The 17,163-nt window shown below is 55.0% G+C and overlaps 1 protein-coding gene across 1 annotated transcript in view; it reads right to left on the bottom strand.

The window, feature by feature from the left end:
• Window positions 1-17,032, bottom strand: part of CAMTA1 (calmodulin binding transcription activator 1) — a 294,680-nt gene extending 277,648 nt beyond the window's left edge. The window contains 2 exon segments of the mRNA XM_021715722.1: window positions 16,147-16,260; window positions 17,027-17,032. Of these exon segments, the coding sequence (XP_021571397.1) occupies window positions 16,147-16,260; window positions 17,027-17,032 (120 nt within the window).
• Window positions 17,033-17,163: the final 131 nt, after the last annotated feature.

Below are 17,163 nucleotides of genomic sequence, written 5' to 3' on the forward strand. Positions count from 1 at the left end.
ATCCACTCACCTCGGCCTCCCAAAGCACGGGATTACAGGCTGAGCCACCAAGCCCGGCCGTATTCTAGTTTTTAATAAACCACCCAGTTAATATATTTTGTTACAGCAGCCTGGATGGACTAAGACAGGCTCCACTCCTACCCCCAAGGAGGGCTGGCATCTGCCCCGCTCCCAGCCTGGGTGCAGCTTGAGTGCCTCTGCAGGAGCTTCCACTGAGCGCCCACCTGGAGACCCGCTCTCTCCTGGCAGATGGTCCTTCCTGCAGGACACAGACGCCCAAGTGCATTCCAGACCCACTGAAGTGTCAGATTTCACGCCTCCACATCGGTCCAGGAGCTCGCGTTGCAGCAAGTGTCATTCATCAGAATTCTGCACAGGAAAGCCCCGCCCCCATGCCTGCTGCTGCCAGCCGGGGGAGCCCATCAATCTCTGTGGCCCCCTCCTCATCCCAGAATTTGCCCAGGGAAGGAGAGTGGGGAGGTGGGGAGGCTGGGCTTGGTACCTAGACGCCCACTCTGCTCTGTAAACACCCACAGCTGGAGCGAGGGGGAGGAACCTCATGGCTGGGAGGGCCGTCTACTCCCCCAGGAGAGGACTCGGTGACATGGGCAACCTGTGAGGTGGGTGCGGAGAGCCTGCTTCACAGCATGGGCTCTGGGTTGGACCGACCTGGGTGTTAAACCTGGGTTTATTACCGTGTGACCTTGGGCAGATCACTGAGCACCAGGTGGCTGACTGTGAAAAGCAGAGAAGAGTTGCTTCTGCCTCGCACTGCAGTGAGCACCGGCCTGGGTGCTGACAGCAGTCCCTCCAACCCAGCATGGGGTCTTCTTGGGGAGTGCCAGCTCCGTCCACCTCCTCAGAAACCAGGAGGTAATGGGGGGTCTGCCATTCGGGTGCGGAGGCTGCCAGGACCTGAGAAATCACTCAGGTGGCCAAGAGGCACTCAGGGCTGGGAGGCCTGATGTAGTGGAAAGTCTGATCCCTCCTGTGCAGCGGAGGCCTGAGGGGCCTGCCGGGTGGAGAGGAGCAGGGCCATCTCCACTCCTGAGCCTAGCACCGTGCCCCTGCCCCACAAAGCCGGGATGGGCACTGAACGGGGTGGGAGGCTGTGGGGAGGTCCACGCTGGAGGGAAGACGGAGACTCAGCCTCGGCCTTGAGGACTGGTGTCTCCATTGCTGATGTGTGGTACGGGTCCTGTGGTGGGGAGGCTGGGAGCTGAGGTTGTGGTGGGGGGGTGGAGACCTTCAGGGCAGACGCCATGTGGGCACAGGAAGCTGGAACCGAGGTTTCTCACATCCAGGGCTCAGCATCCCCCACCCCCAAGTTCCCCTGCCAACACCCACGCAAAGTCCTTCGGTCAAAGGCCGGCCCCACCCTGTGCATTGACCTGGCACCCTTCCTGCCTCCTCCCCACACCAGCCAGCACTCACTGCCCAGGCACGTCACACGCTTACCAAGTCCCTTTCCTGAAGAGCGGTGTTCTAAGCCAGGGGAAGTTTGGCCTTGGTAATATCTGGGCAATGTCGGGCCATCTTAGGGGGCGTGGAGAGTGGGGTGAGTGCCACTGGCATCTGGCAGGGGAGACTAGGGATGCTGCTGAGCTCCTACAATGCACAGGACAGCCCCCAGCACACAGAATGATGTACCCAGATGCCAAGAGCTTGGGGTGAGACCCCCCATGCAGACTTTCAGGATCCTCTACAAGGGGCATGAGTTGGGATGGCGTATACCGGAAGGTTGGCGTTCTCCACGATCCTGCAGAGGGGCCACCCCCAAGAGAGGGGCCCGACCACGTGGGCTCTGCACCTAGCTACACCACTGCAAGCCACATGAGCTCTGCCTGCCACTTCACCTCTCTGAGGGTCACTTACCCCATGCCCCCCCAGGCCCTCCCCGAGGCCAGGAGCAACCCTGTCCTGGCCTCCCAGGCTCCTTCCCATGCATGGAATTCCCTGTGCCCGTGGGACGGAACCCCAGACAGACTCTCACCCTTTTGAAGCCTCTGTCAGGCCAAGCAGCTTTTGTGATCAAATATTGTTATATTTACCTAAGGATCTGTTAGGAAGCAATTTTTGAGATGATGAATATTTAATGAAATATTTAAATATTTAATAGGAACTTTTTCAAACCTGACTTAATAATCCGTGTCTTGGGGAGAGGAAAATGGGGGTCGTGTTTTCACATTCCCACTTCCCCCAGTCCTCTTGGTGTTTGCTAGGCCTTTTTGTTTTCACAGCAGAGTTTTAATTATACTCAATATTCCAGAGAGATATTCTTTTCTCATTAAAACTTAACTCTTGCCGACAGCAAGGTGAGCGGGTGGGTGGGAAAGCGTCGAGTTGGAAAGTGTTTGGAGCCCAGAGACACTGTTGGGATCGCCTCCCCACCAGCTGGGTTGTTGCTTCCCAGATGCAGGAGGCAGGCCTTCAGCGGTCACAGCCTCGTCCAAGGTCATGCCAGTATTCTGCGGCTGTGCCCTTGTGGGACCTGGGTCTCTGGACTCCTAGAATCCGAGAGCGCCATTCATGACACCGTCCTGACGCCCAAATGCTTGCTCAGACCAAGGCTGACATCAGGTGACACCTCCTGGCCTCGCTCCCTCTACCCCTGGCCGTTTGTAGTGGCAGAAAATTGAGATTTTTTTTTTTGTTACTCAGGAGATAGCCTCAGACCATCCTGAAAGACGACAAATTTACACTGAATACCAGATTCTTCAGACATGAGCACTGACATGACGGAAGGTTGAACCACGTCCTTGCCCTATCCCGAGTGTCCCTACTTCTCTCTGGCTCCTCCAGAGTAAGGTAGTTTTGGACCCTCCATCCACAGATCAACGAAGTCTTTCCACACTGGAAGGGACACAGGACAGCCACCCCCAGCCCCTCCAGGCTGAGCTTCACCTAGATTCAGGGTCACTTTGGGCAGTTTTGCTCTGACTGGGCACTCACACCCTGCGGCCTGCACCCCCCCGGCCCACCTCACAGCACCCCATGTGGGCAGTGGGGCATTCCTCGGCTGACCAGCTCTTCAGACCCAGGTTAGCCCCCAACTCCCGGGGGCCTCCCCTCCCTCACCAGTTCTGCCTCCCCCCTCGTTTCTGTGAGATTTTCCACAATCCCTCCTCATGGCAACTGGCTTCTCCGTCTCTGCTCAGACCATTCCAGAAAGTTCTGGCTGGCTCTCCCACGCTTCTCCTTTGCACATCTCAGTCCTTTCTTCGGTCTCACTCATCCACACTTTCCTCTATCCCTACTCATCCAGGTAGCCCCAAGTTTCTCCGCATTCCTGGTGGAGTCAGGGGGCCTTCCACACCTGCTTAGTCGAACCTCCCCCTGGAGGTGTTTCTCCCACCCCCACCTGATGCGTAGAGATAATCACTCCCTCCTCTGGATTACAGGAGAGGCTGGAACATGTTTCCCTTACAGCACGTGTCATTCAGCATCGTGGGCTGTATCTAGACTATCTCCCCTATCAGGTGACAAATTCTATAAGGAATAGGAACACGTCACACTCATTTTTGTCTTTCTAAGGGCCTGGCATGCTTGTAGGCATACAGCAGGTGCTCAGTTGCTGGTTGAACAAATCCTTGAACCTTTACATCTTTGCACCTGTTTCTCTTTGCTTTTGGAGCGCTCCGGGAGAGCCCCATTTCTCTGTCCAACGAACTTGTATTCCTTCTTCCAGGTGTTGCTCAAACACCTGATTCTAGCTCTGACCCTGACACTGGCTTCTCCTCTCACCTGGCTCTAATCCTCCCAAGGCAGAAGAGGGTCCTCCATGCCCCCAGAACCCTCAGCTCACCCACCATCACAGCAGGGCTGAGACCTCCTGTGACTCAAGGATCCACTTTCTTGTTTCCTTCCCCCCTAGGCTGGGCCATCCTTAGCTCATCTGTCCGGTCCAGTGCCAGGGAAAGGGAGAAGCAGCAAACAGGACTCTGGGCCGGACAAAGTGCCCCACGGCAACATACTACAGGCTGACCGGCCTCCTCCTCATATTCCCTGAGACCTGCTATCTGAGACAATCCTGGGTCCCAGGGCCAAGGTTATCTGTGACTGGGGTGCTTGACATGGCCCTGAGGCCAAATTCCAGAGGGAGGACATGACAGATGAAGAACTGACATTTTAAAGATGGCAACTCTTTTAATAAGGGGTCTTTAAATATTTAGCAAAACAGTGGAAGAGGCCAATTCAGCCAGGAGTGATAGTTTTAATCTCACCAAGTACCAGCGGGTTTCCTCCAAGCAAGGGAACCCAGCCCCTCCTTGCTACCATCTCCATCCTCCCACGCTCCACAAGCTGGCAGTCTCCTCTGGAGGCCCGAAGGAGGAGGGCAGATAGCTCCCTGATGGATCGCAACGCCTGGGCCCAGCAAGAGTGAGCTGGCATTTCCTGGTCCTGGGGTCCAGCCAGAGCATGGCTGGGAGGCTGGGTCTTCCCCTTCTGGACTGCTTGGCTGGGACCCCCCCGCAGAGGCTGGCTGGAGACCTCAGATGGGGTGTAGAAGGTAAAAATAAATGGAAAAGAGGTTGCACAGCCCTGAAGGACCCTGTCTGGAGCCCCAACTCTCCCTTCTCTCCCAACTTTCACATCTATAAAACCCAGCTCTGGCATTGGGCCATCCAGAAAGGCCCCCCACCCTCTTCCCTCTATCCTGATACCAGCCCCAGAGCCCTGTAATCATCCCTATTTGTCCACAGCTCTTCTGTCTCACTCGATGCTGCTGGAAGGCAGGATCTGGTTCCCCATGTCCTAGTGGGGCCATATGCTAGCAGGAGCTCACTAAACATTAGTTACTGTGCTAAGGTGGTCTAGGCACACCTGTCTCTAGAAAACGTTGACTTGAAGGGCTGGGTGATCCTCCAACCTGGGCAATCCTCCATCCTCCTTGCCCTCTTTTGGAGTGACCACTGCCATCTCTACATGCTTCCAAGGCCACCTCGACTCATCTACATACTCACCACGTACTTGCTGAGGCTTGCTATGGGCCAGGCCCCATGCTGGGGCTGAGTGTGCCCTGGGGGCCAGAACAGAGATGGCTCCGGCCTCAAGGGCCCTACACCCCACGCAAACGGGGACACAGGCATCAGGCAGATTGGCAACACACAAAGGGCATGATTCCCATGTGTGACTGGGCCGTGAACAAGCAGTCACATGCTCTGCGGGGACATCATTGTAGGCTTTGACCTGGGAGGGGAAACAGTACACTTGAGCTGGGAGCAGCAGTTCTGTTGCAGTGAATGAAACGGCAAAGTCAGTAAGTGAGAGGGGGAACCACAGGCAGGTAGAAGTGTTCAAAGGCAAGGATAGAAAGTCAACAGAGGCTCCTGGGAACACTAGGGCGGTGGCGTCTCTTCATAGCCCCTTAGTTTGAATGTCCATGTCACAGGAGCACGAGCTTTAGGGGGGTGGGGACTACGCTTGTCTAATTCCTTGACAGTCTCTAAATACCAGCACAATGCCAGCACACATAGGTACTCAGTAAACATTTGTAGAATAGATACCTCATTTAATCCTGACAGCAGCCTAACTGAAGTAGGTATTGTTAATATCCACATCTTACAGGTGAGGGGAAGAGGGGTCTGGGAGCTTAAGAACCTTAGCTGAGTCACATGGAGGCAGGATTTGAACTCAGGACTGAGCTGAAGCCCAAACCTGTATTCTCAACTGTCATGCAGTTGTGCTCTGGTGTCTTTTTCCAGCAGATTCCCTTCCCCCTCAGAGCTGCCGCCACCAACTCTGTGAACACAACCCGGCCATTGGTATGCAAACCCGCGTGCTCCCTTGCACAGGCGACCTGCTCATCTATGCATATTTCTTTATTAAAATGGGGATACTTTAATCTCAGTCTAATTTTGTCTTTAGGGAAGCTCTGTCCCCGGCCGCCTGCGGCTAACGCCCTCAGGAAGCAGGCACCTACTTGTGATTCAGGCCGTCTCGGGGATCTGTCAACACGCTTGTCTCCTGTATCTGCCATCTCTTATTTATAATCCCGCTCAGATTAATGAATGACAGTAGTTCTCATCACAGGAAATTTGATTAATCAATTTAAGTGCTTAATCACCACAGCCTTGTTGAGAGCTGAACATAAGGGATCTCGCTTTGATGTGGATGAACTTCAGACAGAAGTGGCAGAGTAGAAACAAAACAGTCAGCACTTCTCCATGGAAACATGGGGCTGAGGATGGCGCTGGGGATGTCCTGGGGGGGGGGGTCCCCCAAAGCCAGACATGGGGGCTCTTGAGAGAGGATGGAAGCACAGAATGGCCCTCTGAAGTTTCCGGAATCCAGGCCTCCCTCGGATCCTGACTCTGCTGAGAGGCTGAGCCTATGCTTTGGCCAGGCTCTGGAGCAGGTGGGCAGGGCAGGGAAAGCAGGCCTGGTCCGGCCACACTGAGAACCTTGGAATGGGGTCCAGATTCGCTGCTCTTTGTGCCTAATTCATGTGCGAGACACATGAAGGCACAGAGCTGCTTCCTACCTGCTGTCCCCTTTGGCAGCAAACTCATTCCCACCTCTAGGCCTCAGCCCGGGCGTTGACTCCACCCCGGAAGCTGTCCTTTCCTGTCAGCCAATCCACATCCTGCTGCCCCTTCCTCTTCCAGGAAGCTGGTGTAGACTATCTCCTTCCCTCTCCCGAGCTCCTATGCCTCCTGGCCAGCAGCCTGCCTACCAGTGGACGCTGCAGTATGGCTGGCCTTGGTCTCCATTTTTCCACATCTCTTAACGCTTGTCTCCTCCACCACAGAGAGGGCTTTTTTTGAGAGCGCCCTGACTCTGCTCCTCAGCCTTCAGGAGTGGCTCCACCCAGGGTGGCACATACAGAAGGCACTTAATATAACAGCAGCGGCTCTGACTTACTCAAGCCAACAAGATGTGAGCATCGCTGGTCATTCTCCAATAAGGCGTCAAGGTGCACGTCTCTGGGAGACATGTCAGGATGCTGGGAGTGGGGAGTGACTTGAACAAATATATTCAGTAAAGATACTAGGTTTTCATTTTTCAAATGCAGAAAGAATCTATCATTTTGAGTCACAAACAACAGAAATAGAAAACTTGACAACAACACATCTTGGCTGGTGGAGGAACCCATGAGTGTACCGAAGGTAGGCTGAAGGTAGTCACCGAAGGTAGTCACCGGGAGGGGTCTGTGACATACATTTGCAGGCGACATGCGTTACACAGGGTGAACGCCTGCAAGCATGGCCACCCACACCATGTCAGGCAGCTTCCCAGAGCTGCCGTGAGGGCAAAAGGCGGGAGGATGGAGAGACCACTTACCGGAGGTTTACTGAGCACCTAAAACACGTGAACTATATTTATTAACTATTATTAACTATTTTAAAGTCCAAGTAGCTTCATGATGAAATAACCAGAACCATTGCCATCTCACGGCTGAGGACACCTGACACTGTTTGTGACAGATGCTATACACAGAAAGGCTCATTTTAGAAACTGATGATTAAAAAACATACCCATTCTGAAAGGTGCAATCAATCCATCACTCAAGATGCAGATTCACCTGGGTCCTGCCCTGGCCGCTGTTGGCTCTGGCTGGGCCTCCTTCCCACTGGCCTGCCCAGGCACTATCCCAAGGACCTTTGCCCCTAGGCCCCCTCAGCTCCTCCCCTGCCCACACCCAGCTCCATTAAGGATGGAGAAGAGGAGGCTACAGTTCCCATTTGCTGACTAGTCTGGAGGCGGCTGTGAAGAGTCAGGATTGAAGCTATGTCAGCTCTTAAGACATGATGCAGAGACCCCTCTTCCCCAGAGAGTGGGCGCAGGGCTCGAGATGCACTGGCGGGAGGGTCCAAGCCCCTGCTCTTGCCTGTGCCATGGGAACAGTGTCGCCGGTGCCGTGAGCTGCACCAGGGATGTGGGCACGTGCAGATGCCCAGTGCAGGTGCCTGTACAGTTCTGCCTGCCTCCCAGGAGCTACTGTTCCCCGTCACCATTGAGATAGGCCTGCTGCACCTCATGGAATTCTAGTCTCTGCTTCCTGGAAGGCTGGCCTCCACTTTCTCCCTTTCTTTCCCCTCACCCACACCAGGGGTACTCAAAGCCCCTGCATCCTGGTGGCCTGCCTATATCTGTTCTAGTCCACAATCTTGTGGGAGCAGTTCTAGATAAAACCAGCCCAGGCAGTGTCTTGTCCAAGGGCCTGCAGGATGACAGCTGGCCTTGGCAGGGGGGCGTGAGCCTGCTAAGAAGCTCACACCTGTGATCCCAGCACTTTGGAAGGCAGAGGTAGGAGGATTGCCTGTGCTCAGGGGTTTGAGACCAGTCTGGGCAACTTGGCGAGAACCTGTCTCTACAATAAATCAAAAATTTAGCCAGGTGTGGTGGTACGTGCTTGGGGTTCCAGCTACTTGGAAGGCTGAGGCAGAAGGATCACCTGATCCCAGCAGGTCGAGGCTGCGGTGGCTGTGAGCTATTGCACTCCAGTCAGGCAACAGAGTGAGACTCCTACTCAAAACAAAAAAAACAAAAAAAAAAGCAGCTTGGGGGTCCCCAGCTGCTGAGTCCTGCACCAGGGTGGGTGGGAAGGGGGCACTGCTAGGAGGTGCCAAGCAGAGGTGTCAGGTGGCAGAGTTGAGGTGGTGCTGGAGTGAGAAGCTGACCCAGGAGATCCATGCAGATGAACGCTTCCGTCCACTCAGCCTAGACTTGAGCAGGTGGGAGGGCTGGGAGCCTCACTCCATCACTACAGAGTTTCAGGGGTGGGGCCAGGATCCAGACAACAAGGGACCATCAGAGTTGCAGCCAATGATGATCCAGTGAAGTCAAGGGGACCTGGGGCTCTGCCACCTCATGGCGGGGGGGGGGGGACAGGGGCAGTGTTGTCACCTGCAGAAAGCAGCATGACAGAGAGAGGGCAGTCTATCCTGCCCACATCCTGGCAGCAAGGGCAGGGCCAGACCCAGGACTACAGACCCCGCCTGGATCCACGGGCTGGGAGGAGCCCACAGCCGTGGGAGGCAAGGGCTGTGGGCCTGCAGCACCCCCCTCCAATCACCTACCTGAGTCAGAAGTTGCCCTCTTCACAGGGACTTTTCTCTCAAAGCTAGCCCTGAGCCCAGTTCACTCATGCCCCACATATGAGGAGGAGGCACATCCACACCTCTCCACACGGGCACCACACTCAGGGCTCTCAGAGGTGTCGTTCCATCCTCACGGAGATGCTGAAGGCTTTACAGATGGGGATGTTGAGGCAGAGAGCAGCCAGTGCCTTTCCTCATGTCAACTCCTGTTCAGTAATAGTGGGTCAGGCCTTCCAGGCTCCATGGACCATGTTTTTTCTGCTCCACCAGGACCTCTGAGGCCCTTTGAGTTCTGAAAATGTGACTCAGTGTCGGGCCCATTCGGCCTGCTTCCTCCTGGCCCTGGCCTTCAGAGGAGATGGGCAGGGGAAGTGGCAGGTAGGATACGGGGCCACAGGGAAGGAGGGAAAGAAACCTCGAGCCAGGGCTCTGGCTGCCTCTCCGACGGCCTGCTTATGGCTCCAGGACCAATGGTCCCTCCCACTAGGTAGGGACCATGAGGACTGTGACACAGACTTCGGGGTGAGGAAGAAGATTCTCTGCTGAGCCCAGGTCCTGGGAAGTGTCCCCTGCCTCTCCAGCCATGGTTGCCCCAAGGGACCCACAGGAACTCGAAGTCACATCTTTCCCTCATTCCCAGCCAGGCTGCTCACTCATTGCTTCGGTTCCTTCCAGAAGGATTTGAAGACATCTAAGAAAGCTCTGGCTAGTTTCCCTGGAACAAAGCCCTTCTCCACCATGACCCATCACCCAACACTTGGTTCCCTCCACATCCCCACTCCTGCCTACAAGCCACGCCTCCACCAATCCTATGGTTCCCCAAACTCCTCCTCCTCTGGGTTTTGTTCAAATGTCTGGCTCTCAGCAAGACCCTCTGATATCTTCTGTCATGTTACTTCATTCATAGCTTCTGTCCCCCCTTGAGATTTTGTTTATGCCTGTTGACCTGTTTGCTGTCTGACTCTAGAAAGCCCAGGTGGCAAAACTTTGGCTGTCGTGAGCCTGCAGTACCTGCTTGCTAGATACACCCACTCGAGCCGATGCCACTCACACTTGCTGAATGAGTGAATGAGCCTGTTGGCCCAGAACGAACCCTCCAGGGGTCTTCCGGGGGTATAGAACCTCAGTCAGGGCTGCAGCCATCTTTTTAGAACCAGAGATTGGGGTTTCCAAGGGGAAGGGTCTGCCTCTTGGCTTAAAAGTCACTGACCTCCCGTTATGGGTTGGATTTTTGTCCTCCTGAATCCATATGTTGAAGTTTCAACTCTCAGTACCCCAGAATGGGACCTGACTTGGAAACAGAGAATTTGAAGATGCAATGAATTAAGGTGAGGTCATATTGGAGTGAGGTAGGCTCTGATCCTTAGGAAAAGGGGGAATTTGGACACAGACTTGCATACAGGGAGGACGCCCGTGAAAGTGACAGCAGAGATCAAGGTGATGCTTCTACAAGCCAAGGAAGGCCAAGCTCACCAGCACTGAATGCTGAGAGGCTGGCATAGCTTCTTCCTCAGGATCTCAGGACAAACTGGACTTATGACCTCCAGAACCATGGAGAACACATCTCTGCTGTTTAAGCCACCTGGTCCGTGGCTTCTGTGAGACACTATCCAGAACCTGTAGGCCAAAGAGGGCCCAGGCCGGCTGGTTGGACACTAGACACCTACCTTAGGCATTCAGCAGCCTACCAGGAGGATGAGGCCTGGACGGGCCTCTGCCGGGCCTCCCTTTGCCTGTGTAGCCACCTCGACTTGCAGCAGCTGTGTGTCTCCCCTTTCTGCTCTTGTCCCACCTGGCTGAGTCTGCCAGGTGTGCCCAGAGAGGAAGAGACCCTGGGTGCTTGGAGAGAGCTTCCTACAATGCAGATGAGCCCTGTCCCTTCCCTGCCAGATGCAGGCTTTGCCCATAAGTCAGAATCAGTCCTGCTGCTGTGCCCAGCACCCAGACCTCTAGCCTCGACCTCCTCTCTATGTCCCATTCTTGGACCACAGGGCCCTCGGCTCCTGACCACAGCCCAAGTCCCACTTTCCTGTCTGCCCCAAAGGACTCAGCCCCAGTAATACTCCTAGGGCACAAAGATGGGGGGTTGCAAGTTAACAAGAAACAGAATCTAAAATTAGGCAGGTGTGGTGGCACACACCTGTAGTCCCAGCTGCTTGGGAGGCTGAGACCCGGCCTTGAGCCCAGGCGCTTGAGGCTGCAGTGAGCTATGATCTTGCCACTGCACTCCAGCCTGGGTTATAGAGTAAGACCCTGTCTCAAATAAATGATTGACTGACTGACTGACTGAATGAATAGAATCTAAAGGAAATAGCACTGGAGGTAATTAACTCTTTTAGATGTCACAGCCCAGGAATCAGCCATCAACTACTCGAGTTCCTCTAGAGGTGAGGGGCTGGGATCCTGGCTGGGAGGGAGCCTTTCTTCAACCTCAACCTGCTCCTCCCACCCTGGGCTTCCACAAACCCTGTGATCTGCAGGCAGAGGGAGGCCTGGAGACTCTGCTGGACCCATGAGACAGAACCTCAGCTCTTCTCCAAGACACATGGGTGTATCCCTCCAGGTGGTCCCAGGAAGGGACCCTCAACTACTCTGTGCCAGAGGCGCTGGGAAGCCAGGGCTGCATCTGGGCCTGTGACAGGGACTCAGAGACTCTGGATACTTCCAGCCTTCAAACACCCTCTCCTTCTGCCCACGTCTCCCCGCTGCTGGCCCCTCTCGCCTCCCAGACTGCTCAGAGAGCCCCCTGGCAGCCCAGGCTGGGAGGACGAGGGGAGAGGCATTTCTGCAATCAGTATTCATATCAGGTTGTGGCTCGAGCTGCCACAGGGGCTGAGAGTCTACTCGATAAATAATGGGCTGAGAAAGCCCAGGGCCTCCCACTCCTGCTTGCAAATTGGGGTGGTTCTCTGCTGCAGGCGCAGGGTGGTGGCCCAGGGCACTTCCCAGCTCCCTCCTCTGCTCCTGAGTCACCTCTTGTAGCTGAGAAAGAATCTTCTGCAGGATCCAGTACAGGCAGGACCCCAGGTCAGACACCAAGACCCTGGTGTTGTGTAGGCCCTCCCAGAAGGTAAGGGTGCAGCAGGAGGTGGGCTGCCTTTCCACGAGGCAGGTCACAGGGAGGGCTCTCTGCATGGACTGCCCTGACTCAGATAGGTCAGCCCCTATGCCACTGTGACGATGCATCCCCAAGGGCAGGGAACAGCTACTCTCATGCCGCCCCAGGCCCAGAGCCTCAGACAAGCAGAGCCCACTGCTGGGTGCTTTCCTCAGGCAATGACTTGACCCTTCGGAAAACCAGAAGGTTCTGTTTCCAAACGAGGATAGCAGCACAGGGCAAGAACCCCAGCTAGGGTAGGGATCCTGTGGGGGAGGAAATGGAGTCCCCAATTTGGAATTATGGAGCTCTGGAATCCTAGGCTTTAGAGGGCTGGGATCCTGGCCTGAGCTCATGCCTGACTGAGGAGGCCTGGGGCCTGAAGTCATCACCGGGTTGTGGGCATAGAGGGTGCAGGCACACTGCTGTGGCTCGAATGTGTTCCCTACTGTTAATGTGACAGTGGGGTGGGAGGGAGGGGTCTAAGAGGTGGCTCGTCTCTAAGGGCTCCTCCCTTGTGAACAGGATCAGGGCCCTTATGAAAGAGATGCCACACAGCGTTCAGCTAGCTTGCTTTCTGCCCCCTGCCATGCGAGGAAGCAGCAAGAAGGGAGGGGAGATGTTTGGACTTTGATCTTGGACATCTCAACCTCCAGAACTATGAGAAATATTAATACATTTCTATTCTCCGTACATTATCCAGGAATTTTATTACAGCAGCACAAATGGACTGGGACATGTGAGATGTCAGATGGTACCAGATTCAGTTTAGGGCACCCAGTGCCTAGAACAGGCCCTAGAATGTAGTGGGGGTGGGGAGTGGAGAACCCAGGGGGCATTTGCTAAATGAATGAGTTAATGAAGGGTGCTTTCTTCCCAACCCCCTGGGGGTGGCCGACTTATGGACTGCCCAGTAGGGCGGCACATCACATCTGCCCCAGAGAGACCAGAAGGCAGATTCTGGGCAGTGTGTCAGAGGCTGGGTGGTCTGTCTTCCTCACCCTGCTCCCGGGGCCCTTGTATGCCACGGGCCCTTAAACAGGACAAGGTTGTGGTTGCCACCAGGGGCGGATCCCAGGGAAAGAGCAGAGAGATCTCAGAGGTATAAAGCGCCAGCCTCCACTTTTCTGAGAGCAAGTTTGGCAAGGAAAGGAGAGAAAGAGCTGGAATTAGGGATGCTGGGGAGGGGCCTCCCAAGAAGAAGGGGCATGGGGGAGGCAGAGGGGGTATAGGGAGAGGGCGGGCAGCAGTGGAGCCCAAGGTGGAGGCGGTAAACTTGATGCTTTCTGGTCCACCAGGACTCCCTACTCTTGAGAAAGGCAGGTTCACACCACTTTGGCGACGGAGGGGAGGGCTTTTGAAAGTCACATGGCTTGTGTGGTGGCCCACCCTTCACCTTCGAGGTTTCAAAAGCCTCCCAGTCGCCAAAGTCCCATTGGACGGGCTGCCAGGCAAAGGGAAGGAGGGTGTCACACAGCCCTGGACCTCCAAGGAGGCAAGGGTCCTGCTCAGGTTGCTGGAGTCTTAACGGAGGGCCTCAGGGAGGTGGTGATCCGCTGCCCTGGACCGGAGTCTCTCTCTCCTGCACATCCTGGAGGTTGACACAGAACATTCTAGTGCCAGGACCCCTCCTGTTGCCTTTTTAGCCACACCCACGTCCTTCCTGGCCTCCTCCCTCTTAACCCCTGGCGGCCACTAATCTGGTCTCCATTTCTATAATTCTGTCATTTCAACAGTATTATCTGAATGGAATCATACAGTGTGTAGCCTTTTGGGACTGGCTTCTCTCACTCAGCAATATTCCTCCAGGTGGCTGCCTGTGTCAATAGAGTGCTATTTTTTCTTCTATCAGTGAGTTACCCATGGCTCCGCTTTGCTGGGGCCTGGGCACCTCCCAGAGAAGCGTCACCTGGAGGGACCCTGAAGTAGAAAGCAGCTGGGAAGGTCCCTGGGACTCTTGAAGGTGAAGGGTGGGCCACCACTCAAGCCATGTGGCTTTTAAAAGCCCCCCAGTCGCCAAAGTCCCATTGGACGGGCTGCCAGGCAAAGGGAAGGAGGGTGTCACACAGCCCTGAACCGCCAAGGAGGCAAAGGTCCTGCTCAGATTGCTGGAGTCTTAACGGAGGGCCTCAGGGAGGAGGTGGACAGGAATGTCCTTCCTCCCCCCCCTCCTTTTCTGACACCCACCACCGGCCACAAGCCTTGTCTGGCCTGTTTCCCAAGGAGTTCTTCCCTTAGGGACCTTGACGGGTAGGAGGAAGGCAGCCTGGGGTCTGTCAGATCTGGCAACAGGAACCAAGTGCCCCTCAGCTGTGGGAATCGGGGCGGGGGGCAGCCCATGCATGCTCAGTGGTCAGAGGAAGGCTGCCTGGTTCCTTCTGAGGAGCTAAGTGTCAAGGCCGGGGGCCTGTAAGGTCTGGGAATCCTCCTGGGGTTGGCCATAGTGCAGAACCTGTATGATCAGTGAGGTAGGCCCCAGCTGGGCCCATCTGGCTGCCGCTCCCTGCTACCTGTCTCCCCAGCGGGGCTCAGCCTGGGCATTGCCTGCAGAGAGTGAAATAAACAAGGCCATAAGTAATCCTCTCCCAGCGAAGCTGAAAGGCAGAAGGACCCTGGATAGAGATAACAGGAACTGTGGGGCCACAGGAGGGACAGCAAATTTTGCCCAATGGAGTGGAGCTCAAATAACAGAGAGGCAGCTGCTTTAGGGGAAGGAGCCAGCTGCCTTTCCAAGGGCCAAGGCCATGCTCGGGAGGGACCACCATGGCGCCAAGGGCTAACACTGCCCTTGGCCTTGGCCTGCATGGAGGATGGGCACTGGCCCTGGCCCCTCATCAGCCAGACCCAGCTGTGATCCCGCCAGGAGGCTTCCTCTCCCCAACAGAGCCCTGACTTCTCAGGTCATCAGCCACCTCCAGCCTATCTTCCACAGCATGGAGTGTGGTCTCCGTGCCTCGACTCCCCTGCTGCTCCTGGGAATGCTCCCCCCATTCCTGTGACTCCTTTAGATCACGTGGAACACCCACAGAAATCTATCCTGGACTGAATTCCCTGGGACGCTCACCTGGGTTCAAATCCTAACATCAATACTTCCTGGCTATCTGACCTTGGGAATGGTGCCTTTCCCTCTCCAGACCTGTTTCTTGTCTGTAGAATGGGGATGCTATGTCTGGCTCCCAAGGCTGGGTGAGGTTAAAACACAGAGAGTGTGGACATTCCTGACACCTAGCACATGCATGACAAAGAGCAGTTTTCAGGGCTCCAACCTTCCCCCAGGGTCCCTCGGCTTCACGCCAGTCAGCCCTGTGTCTAGTCTGCTTTGCAAAGGCTATAAAGTCATCTCTCCAGGGTCAGGTCTTGTTCTCTAGAACTCCTTGAGGCCCAGGGTTGCCTTTGGTTGCTTGATTCAAGGTTCGGGGTTCCCCTGGCACCATCTCTACGCAAACCACCCAAATGCCCACTTCACGCCCACTGTCTACCATCTGCCACTGCAGAGGGCGAGTGGCCAACACACAGCCGCTGCCTTTGGGTTCTCAGTGTCTGGTAAGATGAAGAACACTGAGACTATGGGTGGTTAGGGCCCCAAGCAGATGACTCAGGGCTTTGGGAGCTCAGGGGTGGAGAGGAGGAGGAGAGGGTGTCTCTGGGGGCTTAAGTATCAGACCGGGCTTACAGAGGTGAGTCTCAGAGATCAGGAGAGGCTAGGGCAGTTCCAGGAAAGGGCATATTGGACAGGGAGAGGAAGATAGCAAGGGTGCAGGGGCAGGAGTTCACCTAAAGCCTCCTGATCTGCAGATGGACTGGGGTCTGCTTGAGAGGTACCACGGAAGGGGGATATACAGGCCGCCAGCAGGCTTAAGCGCCCGGCACCCAGCCCAGCGTGACCATCTATTCAGGAAGATGTGGCCGTCCATTCAGGGAAAGCAGGTGATAATGTCCATCTGCTCAGCATAGAGCTGAGTGTGTTGCAGGGTGGTCTTCCTTTCCAGCAGGCAGGGCTCCCACCACAGGCCTAAGGCTGATGGCACTGTAGGAGTGGTCATACTCTAGAGTGGAAACTAGAAATCTGTATGTCCAGGTGACGTGGTCCTTGGAGGTAGCGTCAGCCTTGAGGGCCACCTGGAGGCAACCAACCCAAGTCAGAGGCTGTGGTCAAGGGCTCCCCTATTCACCCTGTCAGACCAGGTATCCTGGGCAGGCTCCGCTGGGACTGAGCTGATTGGCCCCGAAGGAGACATCTCTGAGTTTTCAGAGATGGCCCAGGGGAAGGAGACTTTGGGCTGCTGGATTGCTTTACTCCCAAAAGGCTGAGAAGGCATCTCTGAGTCGGCAGAAATCTGCTCTCCCTGAATCCCCATAAAGTGTCCTGCGCTTCCACTAACTCATTGATCCACGTGTTTTCTCAGGCCTGAAGATTTCTTAACTGTCATCACAAGGTTAGAAGAATTGTGAGTTGGAAAACTATGCAGCATATTAAAGTCAGGCTGAAATATTGCCACGATACACAGAAATATTTTATATTTATTCTCTTTTAGAAATTGTTATAAAGGGAATATAATGAGAATGTTGCAAACAAGTCGAATATTTTCTTCTAACCTGACAATAAAAATATGTCAAAGGGATGCGTGAAACTCTAATAGGAAACAGGGTGGGCTCTGGAAGTGCAGGGATTTAGCAAAGATTTTACTTGGTGCTTTTACTGGCCCGTGGGGAAGAAAGAGAGACTTCCAGAGCAGGTTTCCCTGTGGGCGAACACACAGAGGATGGGAGGGGAGGGGCAGGGATGATGTGCTTGATCAGGGCCTGGCACTGCCAGATATCAGAGAAGCTTGCCAAGACCCGAAGGCAGGGAGCCTCACCGAGCCTCAAAATGACAGGAACATACCGACATCCTCATCACCATCCCCCTCATCATCCCCATCAGCAGCAGCAGCAGCAGCAGCAGATTCACCACCGTCGTCATCACCACCACCATCACCATCACCCATGTCATCATCACTGTCATCACCACCACCATCATCA

This window comes from Carlito syrichta, unplaced genomic scaffold, assembly GCF_000164805.1.
Source record: "Carlito syrichta isolate Samal-C Ts95f unplaced genomic scaffold, Tarsius_syrichta-2.0.1 Scaffold307329, whole genome shotgun sequence".
NCBI lineage: Eukaryota > Metazoa > Chordata > Mammalia > Primates > Tarsiidae > Carlito > Carlito syrichta.